The sequence below is a fragment of the Protopterus annectens genome, chromosome 8.part0 (genome assembly GCF_019279795.1).
Source record: "Protopterus annectens isolate FY-2018-M chromosome 8.part0, PAN1.0, whole genome shotgun sequence".
NCBI classification, from domain to species: domain Eukaryota; kingdom Metazoa; phylum Chordata; order Ceratodontiformes; family Protopteridae; genus Protopterus; species Protopterus annectens.
The window spans coordinates 24,623,435-24,644,717 of NC_056741.1; the positions used below are offsets into that span (position 1 = coordinate 24,623,435).

The 21,283-nt window shown below is 45.2% G+C and overlaps 1 protein-coding gene across 1 annotated transcript in view; it reads right to left on the bottom strand.

Moving 5' to 3' along the window:
* The window catches only part of ING4 (inhibitor of growth family member 4), a 184,179-nt gene that overhangs the window by 44,600 nt on the left and 118,296 nt on the right, over positions 1-21,283 (bottom strand). Inside the window, exon 3 of the mRNA XM_044078997.1 lies at positions 19,532-19,698. Within this exon, the coding sequence (XP_043934932.1) occupies positions 19,532-19,698 (167 nt within the window). The remainder of the gene's footprint in view (positions 1-19,531; positions 19,699-21,283) is intronic.

A 21,283-nucleotide genomic window follows, 5' to 3' on the forward strand; every position in this document is an offset into this window, starting at 1 on the left:
TTTTCCAAAAAAAACTTTTCCGGGAAAAATTTTAAAAAGCATTTCCTGGTGCTAGGCCTCCAAAATGACATCCATAACAGCTTTAGAGAGAGAAGTTGTCTGTTTGGCTAAAGAATCTGCCATGCAGCCAGGTTTAAGGTTTTGAGCTGACTGTGCAGTATCTGATGGTTTTGCAGAGTCAGGTGGTGTGGAATTTGAGGCAAAATCCAAGGTGGGCCTTGAGCCAAGTTCTTTAAGAGTGGGTACCAAATGCTGGTGTGGCCAGTCTGGAGCAATCAGAATCATCAGTGGTTTGTCTTGTCTGGCTTTTAGGAGTACCTTTGAAAGGTGAGGCAGTGGTGGGAAGGCATAAACGCTTAGGCTTTTCAAGCTGAACGAAAGAGCATCCACTTTCCATGCTTGTGTGTGATAAGTCCCTGTGCAGAATTTTTGTAGTTGGCAATTCAGTGGGGAGGCAAACAGGTCCATGTCCGGGCACCCCCATTTTTGCATTATCATGCCGAAAACTTGTGGATTTAATTTGCACTTGTGAGGATCCATGATGTTTCTGCTTAGGTCATCTGCCAGAGTATGCATCTTTCCTGGCAGGAATTGTGCTTGCAGATGAACTTGATAAGTTATAGCAGTGTTCCACAAGGTCATGGCTTGCCTGCATATGGGGTAAGAATGAGTGCCCCCTTGCTTATGTACCACATCACTGTGGTGGTCTGTCCTTAATTGTCCTGGATGCAGAAGGTCCTTGAAAGCTTAGGGCATTTTGTATAGCCAACATCTCTTTTTGATTTATGTGAAGAGGCATTTGTTCTGTGGTCCATTTGCCCTGAATACATTTTCCTGCCATGTGTGCTCCCCAGGCGTAATCCGAGGAGTCTGTCTGGCTGTGGGAAGAGTGAAAGGCTGACCCTTGTTGAGGTGACATGCCTGTGCCCACCATCGAAACTCCTGTTGTAGGCAGGGAATTAGAGGTATTACGGTCTCCAAGCTGTGAGAATGTTGAGACTAAACACTTTGCATATGAGGAAATTACAGTGGTACCTGAAGTCTTGCATATGAAATTAGTAGAATGCAGGATGCCATAAATCCCAAGGCCTGCAGAATTTTTCTTGCAGGGAGTTGGGACCTTGTTGCCATCAATTGAAAATACTGAGTCAGTTGTCCTTGTTTGTCTGGAGTAAGATAAGCCATCTGGGCCGTTGTATTTAAGCTGGCACCCAGGAATATTATCTCTTGTGAGGGCACTAGTTTTGATTTCTTTTCGTTTACTGTGTACCCTAGGCAACTTGATCTTTTTACGAATGCAAGATGTAGAAGAATGTCCTTGCTCTCTGCTAGTCAGGCAGTCGTCCAGATATGGATATATTTGAATTCCTTTTTGTCTGCAAAATGCAATTACTGGTGCCAGGCACTTGGTAAAGACCCTGGGTGCAGTAGATAAGCCAAAGGGAAGTGCAGAGAATTGGTAGTGCATTGAACCAGCTATGAATCTGAAGTATCTTCTGCAATTTTGTCTGATAGGGACATGCAGGTATGACTCTGAGGTCCAAAGTAACAAGCCAAGCTTTCTTGCCCAACATGGGAAGGAGCTGTTGTAGTGTCGGCATTTTGAATTTCGTAACATCCAGGTAAGTATTTAGAGTGGAAAGGTCCAGAATTGGTCTCCAGGCTTTGTCCTTTCTGGGTACCAGGAAGAGTAGAGTAAAATCCTTGTCCTTTTTCCTGCTGTGGTACTTTTTGAATAGCTCATGTCCATGAGAGCTGTAATTTGTTTTTGTGCCTCTGCCCATTGATTTTGTGGCAGGTCTGGCATTCCTTTTAGCCTTGGTAAAGTGTGAAAGTGGAACCTGTAACCCTGAGACAATATTCAGCACCCATTTGTCTTGGGTGATTGCTTGCCAGTTTTGAGAAAAAAGTGCTAGTTTCCCCCCAAAGGAGCTGCCAAAAGGTAAGTTTGGCACTGAAAGGGGGAAGTCAATGGGACTGTTTCCTGTAGGGTTGTGACTTATCCTCATCTTGTTTTGGGTTAGAAGTACCCCATTGTCATGGTCTGTAAGAACCTTGTGGCCGAGATCTGCCTCTTGGGCGTCTATCTGGAATGGACCAATTCTTAGTAGGCCAATTTCTGCTAAATCGCAGTGGCTGTACCTGTAAGAAATCCTTTACTGTTTGCATAGATTTTGCCTTATCCTCCATTTTCTTTAATACCTCTTCTGCCTTAATACCAAATAAATTATCTTGCTGCAAAGGAGCATCCAATAATTTTGCCTTAACATGATCTGGTAAACTTTGTTCTTTTAACCAAGCATGCCTTTGAATCACAGATCCTGTAACTGCTGCTCTACAAGAAGCTTATAATGAATCAAAACCACATTGCAAAGTATGCTTTCCCACTTGTTCAGCTGCATGAAATAAATCCTGCATTTCCTTAAAGTCAGGTTGTTCTGCATTTATACTCATTTTCTGTTTTAGACAGTAAGTATTGTTGATACTTAATCATGTGAAATTGGCAATTCAGAGCTCTCACTGCTAAAGCTGCAGAGGTGTATACCTTCTTTCCCCATCTGTCTAATGCTCTAGAGTCCCTATCCGAGGGAACTGGATTCTTAGTAGTGGAAGCCTTAACCCCTTTGGGACCCTGGGAAATAGTTTCTGGGTCTGTAACAGGGTTTTTAAAGAAATTTGTGAGAGTCAAGGACTCTGTATCTGTCTGGCTTGACTGGAGCTGGGGGTAAAGAATCAGGGTTTAAACTAGATTCAGAGAACACATCATCCACAATGTCCAACACTGGTGGAATAGCAAGGGGCCTGTGCTGTGGCAGCAAAAGAAAGTGAGCCTTTTCTTGGATTCTGAGTAATCCTGGCCCTCCCAATGGAAATGCTCCCTCATGGAATGTAAAGTTTCCCCAAAAGAGTAATCCTCAGGAGGAGAGGCTGAAGGAATGGATTCTTCATCAGAATCCTCATAGGGGGTAAAGAATATCCCTGGTCTGAAGAGGAATCAGAATATATAGAAACCTGGTCAGAGGAATCAGTCTGTATCCTGCCTAGGCCTTTTATCAGGAGGGGGATGGGAACCCCTGATCAGAGTAATCAAGTCTTCAGCCATCTTGAGCATCTGTTTTTTAGGCATGGAGGCCTGTCCAGGTGAATACTGTACTTGCTTCTTTGTCTTTAGTGTAGGCTTAATCTTGGCTGTAGTTGTAATGGTAAGTTGAGTAGGCCTGAAAACACCCTCAGAAGCCGATGCCTGCTCAGCGGCTCCGGACCCATCTGAAGGGTTAATCTCCATTGGTCCAACACCTTGAGGCTCCAGAGGCCTAGGTGCCTCCATGTGGGAGTCTGACGCGGCCTGTGGTTCTGAGGTTGTGGGTGTCAGGGGCTGCAAAAGCACCTCACTGAAAACCGGCAAACTGGCGACTGGCCTAGAAGAGGCTTAGTCAGTTTTTGGCCTCTGAAGCCTTTCCTTATCTTTGCACTTTTTATGCATTCCGGTCATCGGTTGTTCCGACGGCATTGTATAATTAAACCTTCGCCCAAAGTAATGGCAGCAAAATCAGACGTTTAATAGTGCGTTTGTTAAACCTAGCACAAAACCGACAACTAGTGATGTTGTGATCTGGGCCTAGGCATAAATACAGTAAGAATGAAAATCCTTGAGGTATTTGCTTCCCACAAGAAATACAATTAACTTTTTCGGGCATCGGTCTGAGGCAAGAAAAATTTTCCCCAACAGGGTACTTAGCTTTACTGAAGACTTCGGTTCTGAAATCTAATTTGAAATCTCAGGAGTTGGCCAACCTGCACTTGCGAACTGCTTTTGCTTCGGGCACCACGCGGCAAGAAAGACTGAAGAAAATGGTGTCTGCTGCTTCTTGTATACCCCTGGTGCACTGACGTCAGGGAAGAAGCGACAGCAACCAATGCCAGACCAAGACTTCGGAACTCAGGCCGACTGCGGGCCCGCCTGACGGCAGGATAACCCAAGTGTAATGACTGCAGCAGTGAAACACGAACATCCATTTGTTCTCTTATCTAATGCAGAGAAACTGAACAAACTCTCCTACATTTTTTTGGTACTTTTCCATTAGCAACAGCTTTCTTGGCCTCTAACGGCTTTGTTTTGCTCTTTAGTTGTATATCGTATAGGCTTCTACCTTAACTTCAAATATTTTCCAAGCTTATGGTTTAATAATTTTTTCACTTGTGGCTCTTACACTGCAACATCTTATTTTTTTTAAAAGCTGCAGCTAGTATGGAACAAGCCACTTACCTCACTAGTCAAAAAATAAACCATCAGCTGTTTTCTTATGAATACCATATCTATCATCGCACACTTCACCCACTCCCCTTCCTATTTGTTTATATAACACAGTTAACCTCCTTAGACATCTCACAGAAGACTGCAATCAGACACGCGACACACAAAGAAGAAAGGGAAGGTGGGAGGATTAGGTCCTGTAACTTAAACGGACCGAGACCGAGAGAGAGAATCTAGATCCTCTAACTGAAACAGACCGAGAAAGAAAAGAATCCCACACACCGGAGAAAATACAATCTCCAACAATGCAACAAAAGAACAAAGGTACAAGAAAACCCTCGTTCTAACTGCCAAAAAAATAAGCGGAGCCCCGCAAGCAAGGCATTTATTCCAAACTATGCATGTTATACACACAACCCCAGTGAAGAAACTTAACTGGCACACAGGATACCAAGAGAACAATAAGACCCACGGCCAACTGTTCTCAGAAATACTTAACACGAAGAACTATAGTAACTTGAAAACTAAGAAACTATCAAAGTATTCTAATAACAGCTATCAGAAGCTATCTAAATATGAAAAAGCAATTTCTGGCAAAAAGTAAGCAAAATGTGCTAGTCTTAGCCATGGCCAAGAAGAACCACATCTGAACTAGTCAATGCAGCAAACAAGATCTGGGGATTGTACTGGTGCACCAAGGGATACCTACCTAGCCACAAGCCAACTAGAAGACTTTGAGCTTGTAAAAAAGGCCGACTCAGAGCCGAGGATCGGCTACAAACCCCATGTGTAGGGATGAAGGCGAGACAGGACTACAGAACATCTTTTACATTTATGCTTGTGCCTTGTTCTGTCTTTTTGTCTTTCCCACTGACAAACCTCCAAGAAAAATCAGTGCCATCTGTAAATGACTAGGTGCTCTAGAGCAGGAGGGGAAGAGCGTGTGACAGAACTGAATTTTGCAAAGTTTGAAGTCTCCAACAGATTTTCTTTAAAAAAAAAAAAATCTGAATTGGGATTTGAAAAGACAGGCATGGATAAGGGGACCAAAGAGATCTGAGAACACTGTCATATGTTGTGTCAAAAGGGTCATCATGAGACTGACACCATGAAACCCATCATTTCCTGTGAAAGAACCTCTTTGCTCAGGTGTCTAACATGATCCCCAGAAAAGTACAGTTGTGTACACTTACTGTAAATGTAGATGTTGAGTGTACTCATTGTTGCAGTCATCACCTGTGGGTTATCCCTGCTGTGGTAGCCCTCAGCTGGCCCAAATGCCAGGGAATGGTTTTCTGCGTCAGCTGCTGTTGCATGCTCCCCGACATCAGGGAGTCAGTGCTACAAAGGAGAGCAGCCGATGCCATTACATCAGTTTTTTTTGCCCTAACCCATCAGAGCCCCAAGTAAATGTGGTGAAGTGGTCCTGGTGGCTAAAAGCCACCTTTTGAAACTTGGGTCTCCCTAAAAAAGAAGGTACAAGGGGGAAGGAGGGTAGGAAACCAGGACTACAACAGTGAATACACTCGAACATCTACTTTTATGGTAAGTGTACACAACTGTACCATGTTCTTCATGTTTCACTGTTGCAGTCATCACCTGTGGGAGGATTCCCAAAGCTGAGGATAGGGGTGGTAGGCTTAGTAAGATACCTAGGAATGGGTCAGCATGCCCTGCAGAACTGCAGAGGCAAACCCTGCCCTAGCCTTAGAAAATCGAGGTACGTGGTAATGCTTGACAAAGGTATGGACAGAAGCCCAGGTGGCAGCTTCCAGGACATCCCTGGTGGGAGCTCCTCTGAGGAACGCTGATAGAAGTGGAAGCTGCCCTAGTGGAATGGGTTCCAATAGACTTAGGGGGTTCCATGCAACCTGTAGCAGAAATGGATACAGTGGGATATCCATTTAGAAATGGCTTGTTTGGAAATGGGCTTCCCCTCTGCCCCTGTGGCAAAGCTGACAAGTAGCTGGTCCGTTTTCCTGAAGGGTTTGGTACGGTCCAAATAGTATTAGAGCTGTCAGTGCACATCTAGTGAGTGCAGAATTCTCTCCCCCTTGTTTTGAGGGTTAGGAAAGAAGGTGGGTAGATGTAAGGCCTGGTTGAGAGTTAACATTAGATACCAACTTGGGCATAAAACGAGGGATTAGTCCTCAGGGAGACCCTGTCTGCATGGGAGATGAAGGGCTCAAGGGCCATCAGTACCTGAAGTTCTGAAACTCTCCTAACTGAGGTGCTAGCTAGAAGAAAAGCAGTCCTCCAGAAGAGGAATCTTAGTTCTGCTGAAGCAGCAGGTTCAAAGGGTGGTAAAGGAAGTTTTTTCAAAACATAATTCAGGCCCCAGGCTGGAGTGGGTGGCCTTCTGGGAGATCTGATATTAGAAGTCCCTCTAAGGAATTGTTTAATCAAAGGATGGGAGAATAGGGGCTGTTCTGCATCAAAATGAGCAGAGATGGCAGAGGCGTGGATTTTAATAGAGAAGGAGACCACTTAAGTAGCTCCACTAGGTAGTCCAGGATAAGAGGGATGGAAGGTTGTGAAGTATTGTCCCCCACCCCCCCAGACTGGCTCCAGTAGCAAAATCTTTTCCATTTTCCTGCATAAGATTTTCTGGTGCTGGGCCTTCTGGCCTCTGTGATAATGTCTAGGACTGGTTTGCTTAACAGGGTCCCCCTTGTTTGTCTTTAGAGTATTAGCTATGCTGATAGTTGTCTGCAAGTCTGGGTGCAGCATCCCACCCCACCTGAGTTAAGATGTCCGAGATCAGGGGAAGCTGCCTGGGAGGCTGTAAGGTCAGGCTGCACAGGAAGGGGCATCAATGTTATTTGGGTCAGTCTGCAGCAATGAGGATGGCTTTCGGTCTCTCCTCCTTTACTTTGATCAGTACCTTTGGAATAAGAGGCAGAGGAGGAAATGCATACACAGAGGGTGTTCCAGGGGAAGGTCAATGCATCCACCTTAAACGCTAGGTGGCAATTCTCCCTGGTACAGAATTTTTTTAGCTGATGGTTGGTGTGAAGCAAAGAGATCCACCTCCGGAGTCCTCCACTCCTGAGTGATCTGTAAAGATTTTTCTGTGGAGTTGCCATTCGTGGGGGTCCAGTAAGTTTCTGCTTAAGTGGTCTACCAGGGTGCTGTTGATCCCTGGTAGGCGTTGGACTATCAGGTGTAGTCCCATGGAAGAGGCTGTCAGCCATAGGTTCACGGTTAGTCTGCAGAGGGTAAGATTGGGTACTGTGGTGTTGTCTGTTTTGATAAAGGAGAACCCTGGGATTGAAATGGGGTTTGAAGGAAGTCACAGCCTTTTGTACAGCTATCATTTCCTTCAGGTTGATGTGTAAGTGAAGGTGTTGTGCATCCCAAAGACCTTGGGTGCGCCTGCCTTCTAGGGGAGTGCCCCAAGCTGTGTCCGAGGCGTCTGTGGTAATGGTCTGCCCAGTTGAGCAAAGGGTGAAGAAAGACCCTTTTTCTCTGGTGGGCAAGGGCCTGTGCTCAGATCCTCGGCCCTTATACAGGGAAATGACAGAGGTCTCTAGAGGCTGAGAGTGCTGACACCAAAGGTTCTTTAGGTACCACTGGAGTTCTCATGCGAAGCCTGGCCAGAGGAATTAGACTGATGCAAGACGTCATGTACCCCAAGGCTTGGAGGAACTTCCTTGGCAGTAAGACCAGTTCTGGAAGCCAGCTAGGTGAAATAGAGGCAAGAAGCTCTGCTTTTCTGGGGATAGGAAGGTCATTTGAGATGCTGTGTCCAGCAGTGCTCCCAAGAAAATGATCTTCCTGGAAGGCATTTGCTTTGATTTCTTCTCATTGACTGCGTACCCTAAGGAGGTTAGGATGGTTTTGACAAAGAGGAGGTCCTGGAGGAGCTTTTCTTTGTAGTCTGCCTGAATGAGGCAGTCTAGATAAGGGTAAATTTGTATATTTTTCTGCCTGTTGAAGGTTATGGCTGGGACTAAGCATTGGTTAATACCCTGGGAGCAGTAGATAAGCCAAAGGGTAGCACAGATAACTGAAAGTGCCGTGAGCCTGCTCTGAAATGCAGGAATTTCCTGCAGGACTCCCATATGGAGATGTGGAGGTATGCATCTTTTAGGTCTAGGGTCACTAACCAGGCATATTTTGTCAGCATAAGCAGCTGCTGTAAGGTTAGCGTTCTGAATTTGGGGACCACCAGGAAGGTGTTCAGAATGGATAGATCCTGGATAGGGCCCAAATGCCCTCGTTTCTGGGAACCAGGAATAGTCTGGAATAAAAGCCTCTGCCTGTTTGATCTGAGGGGACAGGTTCTACTGTCCCTTGGGATATGAGGGTTTAGACTCGTTTCAATGCCTCTGCCCACTGATTTGGAGTAAGTCTGGGTACCCTCTTAGAATTGAGAGTTCGTTGGAGAATTTGTATCCCTGAAAAATTACCTTTAAGACCCACTGGTCCTTTGTTACAGAGAGCCAATTTTCTTTGCAGAGGAAGAGCCTTCCTCCTAGTTTTTAGCGAGTGAAAAGAGGGCAGAGGGGGTAAGAGGGAGTCAGAGAATTTTTGCTATAGAGGGATGGCTTAGAACTCTGTCTTTGGAGTTGTCCACTGTTTGGTTCTCTGCTGTCCCTGGGCTGTGAGTTTGGGTGGTCTATCCCTGCGGGGATTACCTTGCCCCTGTCTGCTAGGTGCAGGAAAGGAACAATGTTTTGAGGGAAAATTCCTGCTGAACCTAGGAGGCTGTACCTGAAGGAAATCTTACTATTTGCATAGATTTTGCTTTGTCTTCAATCTTTTTAAAACACCTCTTCTGCTTTTTCTCCAAACAAGCGGCCCTTATCAAAGGGTACATCAAAGCAGTTTAAATTTGACATCCGGGAGAGGTTATTTCTTCAACCATGCATGTCTCCAGACACTGCTGCCCTGCTAGAGGCTTCTAGGGCGTCATATCCACAGTGTAAGGAGTGTTTCGCCACTTGACAAGTAGAGTGCAGTAAATCTGCTAGCTCTTTCAAATTGGCACAGTCAGGAAAGGTGGACTTTTTGTTTCAACAGTTCCAAAGTGTTGTTGATATTTTAACACATGGAACTGACAGTTGAGAGCTCTAACAGCCAAGGTAGCAGAGATGTATACTACTTCTGACAAGGACTCCAGAGCTCTGGATTAATTGGTAAAAAAGGAGTACGATTCTTTGTAGAACTAGCCTTCGCTCCTTTTAGTCCCTGTGTAATGACCTCTGGGTCTGCAGCAGGATTTCTGTACAGGTATTTGAGAATCTGTTACTCTGCAATACCAGTCAGGTTTTCTGGGAGCAGGTGGGAGGGCAACTGGATTGCTGGAAGACAATCTACCACTTCTAAGATGGAAGGGATGGTCAAGGGTCTGTGCTGGGGCAGGTCTAGAAACTCAGCCTTTTCTTAGACCGAGTAAAGTCCTGGGATTCCCAGTAGAAATGTTCCCAGAGGGTGTGAAGGGTTCTCCCAAAGGAAAGATCTTCTGGTGGGGAGGCAGAAGGAATGGATTTCTCTGCATCTGAATCTTCATAAATAGTAAGAGGTTGCTGTTCCTCTTCAAACTCAGATTCCTCAGAATCCTGTTCTGCAATTATATCAAGAGAAAGCTCTCTTCTTTTTAGAAGTTGTGGCCCAACTACCCCTGATAAGGGAGATGAGATCCTCTGCCATTTTAAGCATTTGAGTTTGGGAAGGAGCAGCAAGAGTAACATGGTGGCTAGAGGCAGTTTTCCTGGGAATGGCCTTGCCTCTAGGCCTAAGTAAATCCATCAGTCTGAGAGGAATGGTAGTAAGACGAGAAGACGTAATTTTTTGTCTGGAATCGGTTGTGTGAAAGGCCTCCTTGGAAGTCTGTGCCTGCGCTGTGGCTCTGGAACAAAGAGAGGCAGAGACAGCCAAAGGCTCAGAAGATGAAGATTTCTGCAGCATACAAGACTCCGAAGGTATCAAATAAGGCATCGGGGCTGCAAAAGCACCTCACTGAATTCTGGAGAACTGACGAGCTGCTTAGTGGTAGCATCACCGGAAGGCTTGGCCTTGTGTGGTCTGTCTCATCTTTATCCTTTCATTTGTTTGGAATGTCTACAGAAGATTGTCTGACTGATGCCATTTCGGAATGCGAAGACTGAAGACGAAAATCCCTGGCTACAATAAGAGCTCTACGCAGAATGGTTCTCGCATTAAAGTGGGCACAGAACCAGCAGCAGGGGGATGTTGTGATCTGGGCCTAAACAAGTGATGCAGTACAAGTGGAAGCCTGTGTGGTATTTGCTTTCCACAGGCAAGGCAATTGTTAACTTTTTCAGACATCGGTTAGTGCAAGAAGGATCCCCAATGGGGTACTTGGCTTTAGACGTTTTCAGCTGTAGATCAAAACTCTGGGAGTGATCAACTGGCACACTTGCGAACTACTTCTGTTAAAGGCTCCATGGCAAGAAAGACTGGTGTAATGGCATCGGCTGCTTTCCTTTATAGCACTGATAACCTGATGTCAGGCGGCATGCAACAGCAGCCGACGCAGAAAAACAGACTTTGGTACTCGGGCCAGCCGAGGGCTACCACAGCAGGGATAACCCACAGTGTTTCACTGTTGCAATCACCTAAGATCATCAATCCTTTGTGCACAAGTCTGAAAAGACTTCTGAATGCTCCCTTGGAATTCCAGCCAGTGAAGGAGATCTTTTAGCCAAGTAAGAGATTCCAGACATTTTGAAAATAAAAAGACTGTGCAAAGATAAGCAAGGACTAAAGTTGGGGAAAATGTACATGTCTGTAGCCTGCAAAAAGCTACTACTGGATCTAGACATTTATCTCCACTCAGAGAGGGTTCATAAAGGGTAAGGCACAAAACTAATACAGTTCAGGATCACATTAACTCCTGTAATCTGCATGAACAGGAATGTAATATGTCATTTAGATCTAAGGTTGCTAAAAAAACTCTGAGGAAGAAGGGGTAACAGGTTGCGAAGTGATAACATTTTCAGCTTTGACACTACTACAAACTGGTTTAAGTAAGATCCAGAACTGCTTTCCAATAATTTTTTTTCCACTGGCACACTACACGTAGAGTAAAAACCTCTCTCCAGCTGGGAAAAGCTAACCGTTTCTATTACCCCCTGAGCCAGCATGCAGTCTAAAACAGGAGGAGAGAGCCGAATCTGGTCTGGTGGATGAGGAACTCCCTGGGAAGGAGGAATTTCATCACAGTCGCTTGTAGTCTAGGTGAATCTTCTTCAGGACACATTCATCTGAATTTTTTTTTTTTTGCCAAAGAAATGGAGATTCAGATTTTCCTGAGAATTAAGGGACTACCAGGGTGACCTTGATATATAATCATTTTGACTGTTTTTGTTTTGGGGGTGTGTGTGTGTGGGGGGGGGGGGGTACTTTTTAAAGCCTTCCTGACATTGCTTTTTAAATGTCCGTTTACCTTAAAGTTAGATGAGAGAGCAGAAAATTAAGCTGGGAGAATTTTGAGAAAGGCGGATGAAAACAGACAATCCCTGAATCGCCTTACTTCTCACACTTTTTGATCACCTCTACTGCACAAGGTTCAAAAACTAAATCCCTCTCCAAGGGGAGAAGTCAAAATCTCATTGTTACATCTATGTGGTTTAATTAAAGCTAAGCAAACTTCCTTAAACAAATACCGGTGGCAGCAACCCTGGTAGTATCTACAGACAAACACTTCAAATAATGGACTAGTAAATTTAATACAGACCAGATTACACACTGCAGACTTTTCCTCAACAGAAAACTGACATTAAAACAATATTCCTACTTTCACAGCTAAAATCATATGAGCCAGACAGTTCAGAATTTAAAAAATCATAGTTTCAGAAGCACATGCATTTTTTTCCAAAGCTAAAACTTACAAACTTTATAAGGAGATAGCTTGAAGTACAAATGTTTAGCAGCAGCTGGATTCGCTACAGCTGGTGGGTTAATCTGGGATTAGTGTATAAAACCTTAAAAGACTGAGGAAACTGTCTGCTTTCTTAGGGGAAGCAGGCTGAGACTCCAGGAAACCGAAGTCTGTGACAAATATAGGCTGAGACTCCGGGAAACCAAAGTCTTGTGACAAATATCCACCAGGGCAGACAGCAATGAAGGAATAGGTGAAGTTCCAGGAAAACTCCAGTTGTAACAAATAGTTTTCTGAGGAGATGACAGACTTCAAAAGTTCTCCCACTAAAAATTATTCATTTTGGATGTAATCTCAGACAAGGAGAATCCGACACCATACCTCAAAATCTGAATCAGAATTCACAGGAGAAAAACCTGACAGTCCCTTTACAATCCCAAACACACTCAAAATCTTAATCTGCTCAGGGAAGGAGGAGTCCCTTTTCTTTTTACAATAACTTTAGAAGACAAATCTAGAGTCTGAACAAGACCCAGAGCCAATATGACCCAGATCCAATACCAAGAAATAATGCCTATTTAAGTTAACTTGCTGAGGTTCTTTTATGGGAGTTTGTAAAAAAAACAGCAATGTGAGCTACAACTTCCCTCAAGGATGGGCACTACATTCCGATTACGCAGGGGTACACTCCCTTAACCCAAGACCAATGAGCTTCTCCTCCTTGCCCACTGACAGGAATCAAACAGCAACAGATGATGTGGCCAACCTCCAGTCCATGTTGGCTGTATGGACACCACAGGAATCTGGGGGAAAACAGTTGTCAGAGGATCTGGCTTTGGCCACGGTAGCCACCTACTTGTGGTTGAAGCAAAATACTAGCCTGCTGTGATGGCAAAGGCTGCTTAGAAATACTTTTGGTAGTTTGTTACATGGTCAAGCAGAAATGCTGCTGCTCCTTTCCTGAGGAAAAGGAGTGTAAAATCTTACCATAACCATAGATGTCCTTCTCTTCCATGTTGCAGTATTCTACATGTGGGTTTACCCTTCATTCCTTTCACATGTGTGGCCAGTATTCCAAAGTTTTTCAGTCCTTCAGAGTGCATCAGGTGTCTGATGTGGCAGCAGGAGTGTGGGCCATAAGTGACGTCCTTCTGTAGCAGTCCTCAGAACAGAAATCCCCAGTCAGAGCCAGTCCTAGGGGGGCAGAGCCCATCCAGTGTCACCCAGAGAAGCAAGTGCAACCAGACAGGAGGGGAAGGAAGGTGGGAAGGAATACTGCAACATGGAAGAAAAGGACATCTATGGTTATTCTAAGATTTTACACAACTTTTCTGTGTTCTTCTATTGCAAAGTTGCAGTATTCTACATGTGGGTGAGTGTCAAAGCTCACTGTGAATGGGGTAGTGGTCTGGCAGAAGTTTCTAGGAATCCGTGAAGGATAGCCCTGGCAAACCCCACCCTGACCCTAGAGGTGTGGTCCAGCTTGTATATGGTGAAGGTGTGCACTGAGGACCAAGTGGCAGCTTCCAGTATTGTGTTGGCGTCTAGCCCCTTAAAGGCTCTAAGGTGGCCATAACTGTGGTAGAGTGGGCTTTAACATTGTCCTGCAAGGTCTTTCCATGGTTATGTGCAACAAAAGGAGATGGCCCTGGATATCCAGGCCAAAATGGTCCATTTGGTCACTTGTTTTCCCCCAGGGCTCTGGGGTGGAAGGAAACAAACAGTTGGTCAGACTTTCTAATAGACTTGGTTTTATGGAAGTAAACCTAAGCTGTCTGAACATCTAGGGAATGGAGTGCTCTGTCACCCTGTGGGTTAGGGAAAAAGGCAGGCAGTTGAATGGCCTGGTTCAAGGATAGGTAGGTGACCCCCCCCCCCCTTGGGCATGAAGGAGGTGTTAGTTCCCAGAGTGACCCTGTCAAGGTGGAAAATTAGGAAAGGTGGGCTAGCCATCAGAGCTTGCAGTTCCGTGACCCTCCTGGCTGAGGTCAGAGCCACCAATAGATTTGCATGTGCAAAGCTTTAGGGGAGCTTTGGCTACTGGCTCAAAGGAGGCTAGGGTGAGTTTCTCCAGGACATAGTTAAGATTCCAGGGAGGAGGGGATGGTTTCCTGGGGGTGGGGGTCTTGGGTGAAGTACCCTTTGAGGAAGAGTTTTGAAGGTAGTCTGGATGCAAGGGGTGGAGCCAAAGGGAGGCAGGCAGAAATTGCAAACAAAAAAAAAAAAAAAAAAGTGTGCTTTTATGGAGGTGTAGACCAAACCTGTCTGAAGCAGTTCACACAGGTAAGATGAGATTAGAGGGATGGCGCTTGTCAGCAGGTCCAAATCGTCTTTTGTGACACCATATGGAAAACCTTTACCACTTAAATAGGCAAGATTTTCTTGTGTTGGGTTTCCTGGCCTTCTGCAGTGCATTGAGTACATCCTCGTACAGGTGTCTGAAGGGGATCAGAATCCTATCAGTCACAGGGTGAGGTGTAGAGACTGCCACGGTGGATGTATCTGAGATCCCTTGTGCTGTGTGATCAGGTCCACTGAAGGGGATTACTTGTGGTGATTGCTCTTGGACAAATGGAGAAGGGGAAACCAGTGCTCTCTTAGCCAGCAGGGCGTCACCAGCAAGATTTTCAGTTAGTCCTGCTGTATTTTCAGCAGCACCTTTTGAATCAGAGGGAGGGGGGCGGCATATAAAAATTTCCCCCTCCAAGAAATTGAGAAGGCATCGGTTGCCAGTGCATTGAGGTCTGGTGTCCTGGTGCAAAAGCCAGGTAGTTGCCTGTTGGTGGAGGAGGCAAACAGATCTATTTGATGTGTACCCCACCTGTGGACCAGATCCAGGAAGACCTCTCTTGAGAAGCATCCTATCGTGGTTGTGATGGCTCTGTTGAGACAGTCCACCTGGACATTGTGGAGGGAGGGAATGTAAACTGCCTGTAAGGTGATCCCCTTTGAGGAGGCTTGCTCCCAAAAAATTAGAACTAGTCTACAAAGGAGGTAGGATTTGGTTCCTCCCAGTTTGTTGAGATACCACAGGACAGTGGTATTGTCAGTGAAAATCTTTAGTGGCCCTGGACGGAGGTAAGGTAGAAATGCTTGCAGAGCTAAGAAGATAGCTCCTCTGACACTGATGTGCTCTAGTGAGTGTGAGATTGGCCACACCCCTTGCACATCTGTTGCCCAATGTGGCTCCCTAACCCAGATCTGAAGTGTATGTATGCATGATCTGAGTGGGTGGGGGTGGCTGGAGAGGCAGTCCTGTGTTGATGGCCACTTGTACCAACCACCACTTGAATTTCTTGTTTCAAGCAAGGCAGGAGGGGGACCCTGAATTCCAGGGGGTGAGAATGTTGGGTCTAGACTGATTGAAGGTACCACTGTATCTTCCTCATGTGCAGTCTTGCTAGGGGGAGCATGACAATGGTGGTTGCCATGTAACCCAGGAGTCGCAGATACTGTCTGGCTGTCAAGTTCTGATGTCTAGAGGAAGCAGCACAGGTGGTCTGTGAAGGAAACAACCTCGTCTGATGGTAGGAAGGCCTTCATGAGGTCTGGGGGAATCCTGCACCCCAGGAAGACAATGTCCTGAGTGGGGTCCAGGTGAGATTTTTGGTAATTTATCTGAAATCCTAGAGACTGCAACAGGGTCAGAAGAAGCCGAGTATGAACAGTTAAGGTCTTCTGATTGTCTGCCTGAATTAGGTCATCCAAGTAGGGGAAAATTTGGTTTCCTTGTGTCCTTCAGTAGGCAACGACTGGAGCCAGAAATTTTTAAGACCCTAGGTGCAGTGGAAAGCCCAAAGGGCAAGGCAGACAACTGAAAGTGGGATCAGCCCACTAAAAATCTCAGGTATTTCCTAAATGTGGGTTTTACTGGGATGTGCAAATAAGCATCCTTTATGTCTAGGGTTGCCATAAACCCTTGGGGCAGGAGCAGGGGGAAGAGTTTGGGGAGAGTGAGCATCCTGAAGGTGGGGACCTTAAGGAAAAGGTTGAGAAGCGAGAGATCTAGTATAGATCCACAGTCCTTCCTTCCTTGGTATCAGAAAAAATTATTGAGTAAAAACCTCTTGATTTTCCTTCCAGATGCACTGGTTCTATGGTGCCTTGAGTCAGCAGTGCTTGCAATACAGGCTGTAGCAGTTGGAGCAGACTGATGGGATGGCTGAGGAATGCATTTTCATACGGGGAGGGGGGGAATCCAGGACATGAAGTAGCAGTTCTGAATGATAGAAAGGGCCCATATGTCTGAGGTGATGTGGGCCCAAACAGGAAGACTGTGACAGAGGTGAGCAGACAGGGGTAGAGAGGTGGGGGAGGGGGTGGCAAGACTGGCAGGGGGTGGTAAGACTGGCAGTTAGTCAGACACTGCCTGCCTTGTCTTGAAAGGGAGCCCTCTGGCTGGGGGCTGGAGAAGCTCTAACCAGAGGGGGCTGCTTTCTTGGAGGTCTCTTGGTCCTAGTGGAGGAGCCATAGGTAAAGACATTTTCTTATGGAGTCTTGGCAGTGTTGTTCCTGAGGAATGTAGAAATGGGGGAGACTAGCAGATGTTTTAGGTCCTGTACTTCCTTGTCTTTTTGTTGCAGGGACTTGGAAGAGGTCAGCTACCTTATAGCCAAATAAGGCAGAGTGATCCAAGGGGGCATTAGTCAGTTTAGCCCTAAAAATCAGGGAGAGGCTGAAGGCATAGCCAAGAATATCTTCCTAAGGCAGAAGCTGATGCAGCTGACCTAGCTGAGGCTTCCGCTGCATCATAACTACACCTTATGGAGTGTCTGTTCACCTCAGAGCTAGGAGGGAGGAGAGAGAGGCTTTGGCTGCACAATCTGGGATGTCAGCCAAGTCCTTGGAGGTTTTTTCCAGCAGGGCTAAGGAATATTTGGCCATGTGAGTTTGGCAGTTGGTGGCCCTGAAGGCCAGAATGGCAGAAGTGTAAATAGTCTTGCCCACATACTCCATTGTCTTGCTGTCCTTGTTAGCTGGGAGAATAGTAGTAGTGGGTAACAGTTTGGTAGCCCTATCAGTGGAGATGGAGATAGTGGCAGGATCAGCTGGAGGACACTACCAGAAACTTCTGTTTCTGGAACTTTGTACAGTCTTATCAGCCCTGTATGGGGCTGAAGGCTGCGAGTCAGGGTTGAGGGATGCTGCAAAAAAGGCACACAGAAAGGCCGGCAGAATAGGAGGCACAGCTGGAGGGCTGGGAGTGTCCATCTGTACGAGGTCATAAAACCTCTTCTGTACTTCAGGTTAGGACAGTGAATTCCCACTAGAAGTGGTCTTTCATTTTACTAACAGTCTCTCCGAAGGTTAAATCCTCTGCTGGGGAGTCAGGGTCCATGGACTCTTCAGGAGAGCCACAGCCCAGTGGAGAGATCTGAAAAGTGTAAGAGCGCCAGGAGTCTGAAAAACCCCCTTCGTCTCTCCTGGTAGTGTCCGAGGTCAGGGGCCCGGGAGTGGAGGAACAATGGTAGGGCTTCCTACCGAAGTCGGGCATAGGGCCATAAAAGCATTGAAGAGACTCTGGCTGAAGGCTTGCCAATCAGGCTGTGGAGAAATAGGTTTTGTCTTTTGTTTTTTCTTTAACAGCCTAGCTGGTGTCCAGGTAGGAGAATGCCTTGGGTCAGAAGGGTGGATGGAATCGGCAGGAATCTGACAGGCCTACTGAGAAATCTGGTTCCCTCCCGGCATCTGAAACAGATGCCAGTAGTGCCTCTACAGACGTGTCGTCCACTCAAGATTGTGCTGCTTCCCTCTAAGGTACCCACTTTATCTTGTATGGTGGAAGCAGATTCCTATGCCAGGCCGACGTCAGCCACAGATTGAGGTACGGTCGCTAGAGGCACAGCCGAAGAGGTAGGCCACATGGACTTGGGCGTCAGAAGAGCCTTCCATCCCAAACACAAGCTGCTTTAACTGCTGGTTCTCAAGATAAAGGTTTAGAGCCTGCAATCGGTGACGGATCTTGGGGACAGACAGGGCAGGACTCGTGGTCATGTTCTTTGCCCAGACAAAAAAAAAAAAAAAAAAAAAAAAAAAAAAAAAAACACTGATCATGAGCATCCTTGTGGGGAATCTGCCGGCCACACTTACACTTGCCCCAGGTTGACATGAGCAGACTAATTACAATAAAGGACTGAAAGATTCCCTAATGGGGTACTTGTGATTTTTTTCCAAAACAGATGTCTACTGGTAGCAGGAACACCTGGCTTATGACTGGCGACTGAAAAATTCTGAGGGCTGGTGCGTACGGACGTCACTTTTATGGCCCACACTCCTGCTGCCACGTCAGATGCCAGACGCACTCTGAGGGATTGAAAAACTTTGGAAATACTGGCCGGATGTATGTGAAATGAAGGGTAAATCCACATGTAGAATACTGCAACACTGAAATAGGACATCTTAGCAGTACAAGCTGGTAAAAGTAATTAAAATCCCCCCCAGTAAAAACACTTCAATATACATTCCCAAAACAAAGTAGTAAAAATAGTTTATCCACAGGGAAATGTACTTTTAAACTATCTAGTAAAAAAGTGGACTCATTTAAAAGTACACAAGTCACCAGAAAATCAATGAACCCCCTGAGTTACAGTACTTTCTATACCTAGAAAGTTACTTTTAAAACACAAAAGTAAATGTGGAAGGTTTTCCCAAAGGGACCTTTGCTGCCTAGCAAGGGAAGAATGCCAATTCTCAAAAGCCTGCAGAGATGCACTCTTCTCGGCAGAAACACGTACAGCCTGGCACCCAAACCTGACAGTCAGCTCAACTTCAGCCAAGCAGTTTGATCAAGTGGAAGTGGTCCTGAAGCCTTGAAAGCTGGCTAGATGCAGAATATAACCCATACAAGTTAAGGCTAAGGCAGCAGTGATCAGCACAACCACTGCTGCAGACATGATTGATCTGTTTTGCATCAAGAAGGTGGCATAATTTTAAGTCAAATTCCGACACCAGAGACAAAAGCCATGCAAATGCTGGAGCTTTTCCCATGAAAGCAAGGACTGAATCTGAACTGTGCAAGCAGCAAAAAAAAAAAAAGTAAGTGGGCAAGCATGTCCATGCTGCTGATGACATGTCATAGCATGACTAGTCATGTGTGCCTTTATGTCCAAGTGACAGAACTTTCAAGAAAAGATGCAGACTGTTGGGAAGATAAACTAAACCACAATACTCAAGAAAGGTCTCAAGTCTGATCCAAGAAAATACTTTTTTTCTTGCCGCTTTAATAAAACACAAAGCTGTGCCAAACAGCATTAGCTAAAAACAAGGATAGCTATTCACCTTTTACTAAACACTGGACACACATCAGTTTTAAACAAACATTACAGATTGTGTGTTAAAGTGTCCAAGTATACTAGACTAAAGAGGGAAATGTACTGTCAGCTATGACTGTAATAGCCTTTATGTGTAAAGGCTGTTTACTTGCTCACCATCTCGTATGTCTGCATGGCCAGCTGTACTTTATCATCTCCAAATTCTTTACACTTTGAGTATGCATCCTGTATCCGTTTCAGCAATGCCAACTTCTGCTCCGATGTATGCGTGCGGGCACTGGAGATGTACTCTGTTGCTAGTTTGTCAATCTCTGCCTTCAAATCTGTGGATAAAACAAAGTGAAGTTAAACAGTAAGGGGAGTTAGAGAATGGCAGAGGAACTACACATATGCACAACATGGGTATTTATACAGCACTACTGATGCAAAGTACAGCTGTGTAACTTATCATACCACTAGATTCTCAGAGATCACAGTTGCAATAGCAAATACCTATGGGACATATCATGCTAAGGGTACAGTCCATCCAGCCATTCAATTTACAAAGCTTCAGGCTCCTTCCTAGTGCAGCATATGTCCACACTTTACACAAGGCATGCTAATATAGGAGGTATATATGGACACAAAAAACCCATGCACTCTTGCCCAGCTCATTGAGTTGGAAGCCTAAAGCTTGATGTAGCACCAGGTCAGAAATGCAAAGATGGGGGGGGGTGCCTCACCTTGAACAGGGAAGGTAATAAAAGGGGAATTGAGAGGGGCACTAAAACTAACTGTAACCATGATCAATTCAAACATCTATTGAAGTAAACTATCCAACAGTACTATGTTCTTCATTAGATCATTGTTGCAGTAGCCATTAAATGTGGGATTACTGTCAAATGTCATGAATAAAGGGAGGATGGAAAAGAATCAGAGTTCAGGATTCCCTGACAAACCACCCTGATGAAGCCTGAAATGGTACTGGAAACAGAATCCAGCTTGTAATGTTTGGGAAAGTATGAACCGAGGACCAAGTTGCAGCTTCCATTATAGATGTTAAGTCCACCTTTTTCCAAAAACATCTCTAGTAAAATGAGCCTTGACATTCTGAGGTGGATTTTTGCCATGAGTGGAATATCAGAACTGAACAGAAAGGGAAAGCCATTTTGGAGAGAAGTGGGTTGCCCCTTTTTTCTTACCTCCATAAAGAAAAGAAATAATTAGTCTTCCTAAAATCTTTAGTAACATCTTGCTGAATTCTTTAATTCTGTCCAGATAAAATGCAAGTTGTCTGAGAACATCCAGGCAAAGACTTTTCACCTTTGTTCTAAAAGGTAAAGAAAGAAAAAAGGAAACTGTATATAAACAGTAAAATCAGAGAAAACTTTAGGCATGTAGGAAAAGATGGTTCCGAGACTCTTCCTGTCCTTATAAAATTTAAGGAAGGCTGAAAAGCTAGAAGGGCCTGCATTTCAAATACTTGTTTAGCAAAAGTGAAGGATACAAGCAGGACAGTCTTCTAGGTTAGAAACTTTAAAGAACTGGCTACAAGTTTAAAGGGTTGTGGGGTTGTATTTTACTACAAAAATAAAATCCCAGGCCACCACATTTTTTTCTTGCTGGTCTGATATGCAAACCCCCCTTTAAAATCATTGCATTACTTGATACGAGACATGAAGGGGAGCACCAGTGGCATGTATACTGAAACGGCAATGGCCAACGTGTACTTTTACTCAAGTACATGAAAGGCCAGAATACAGCAATTCACACAGGTATTGGAATATTAGGGGTACTCCCACAAGATGAATCCTGTGCTCTGCTCTGACACTGGAAATAATCTCTATTTGTATATATAAACATCTAGTAGTAGGTTTTCTCATCTCAAACACCTGTTGGATGTCCTCAAAATAAGTGTGGCCAAAAGGA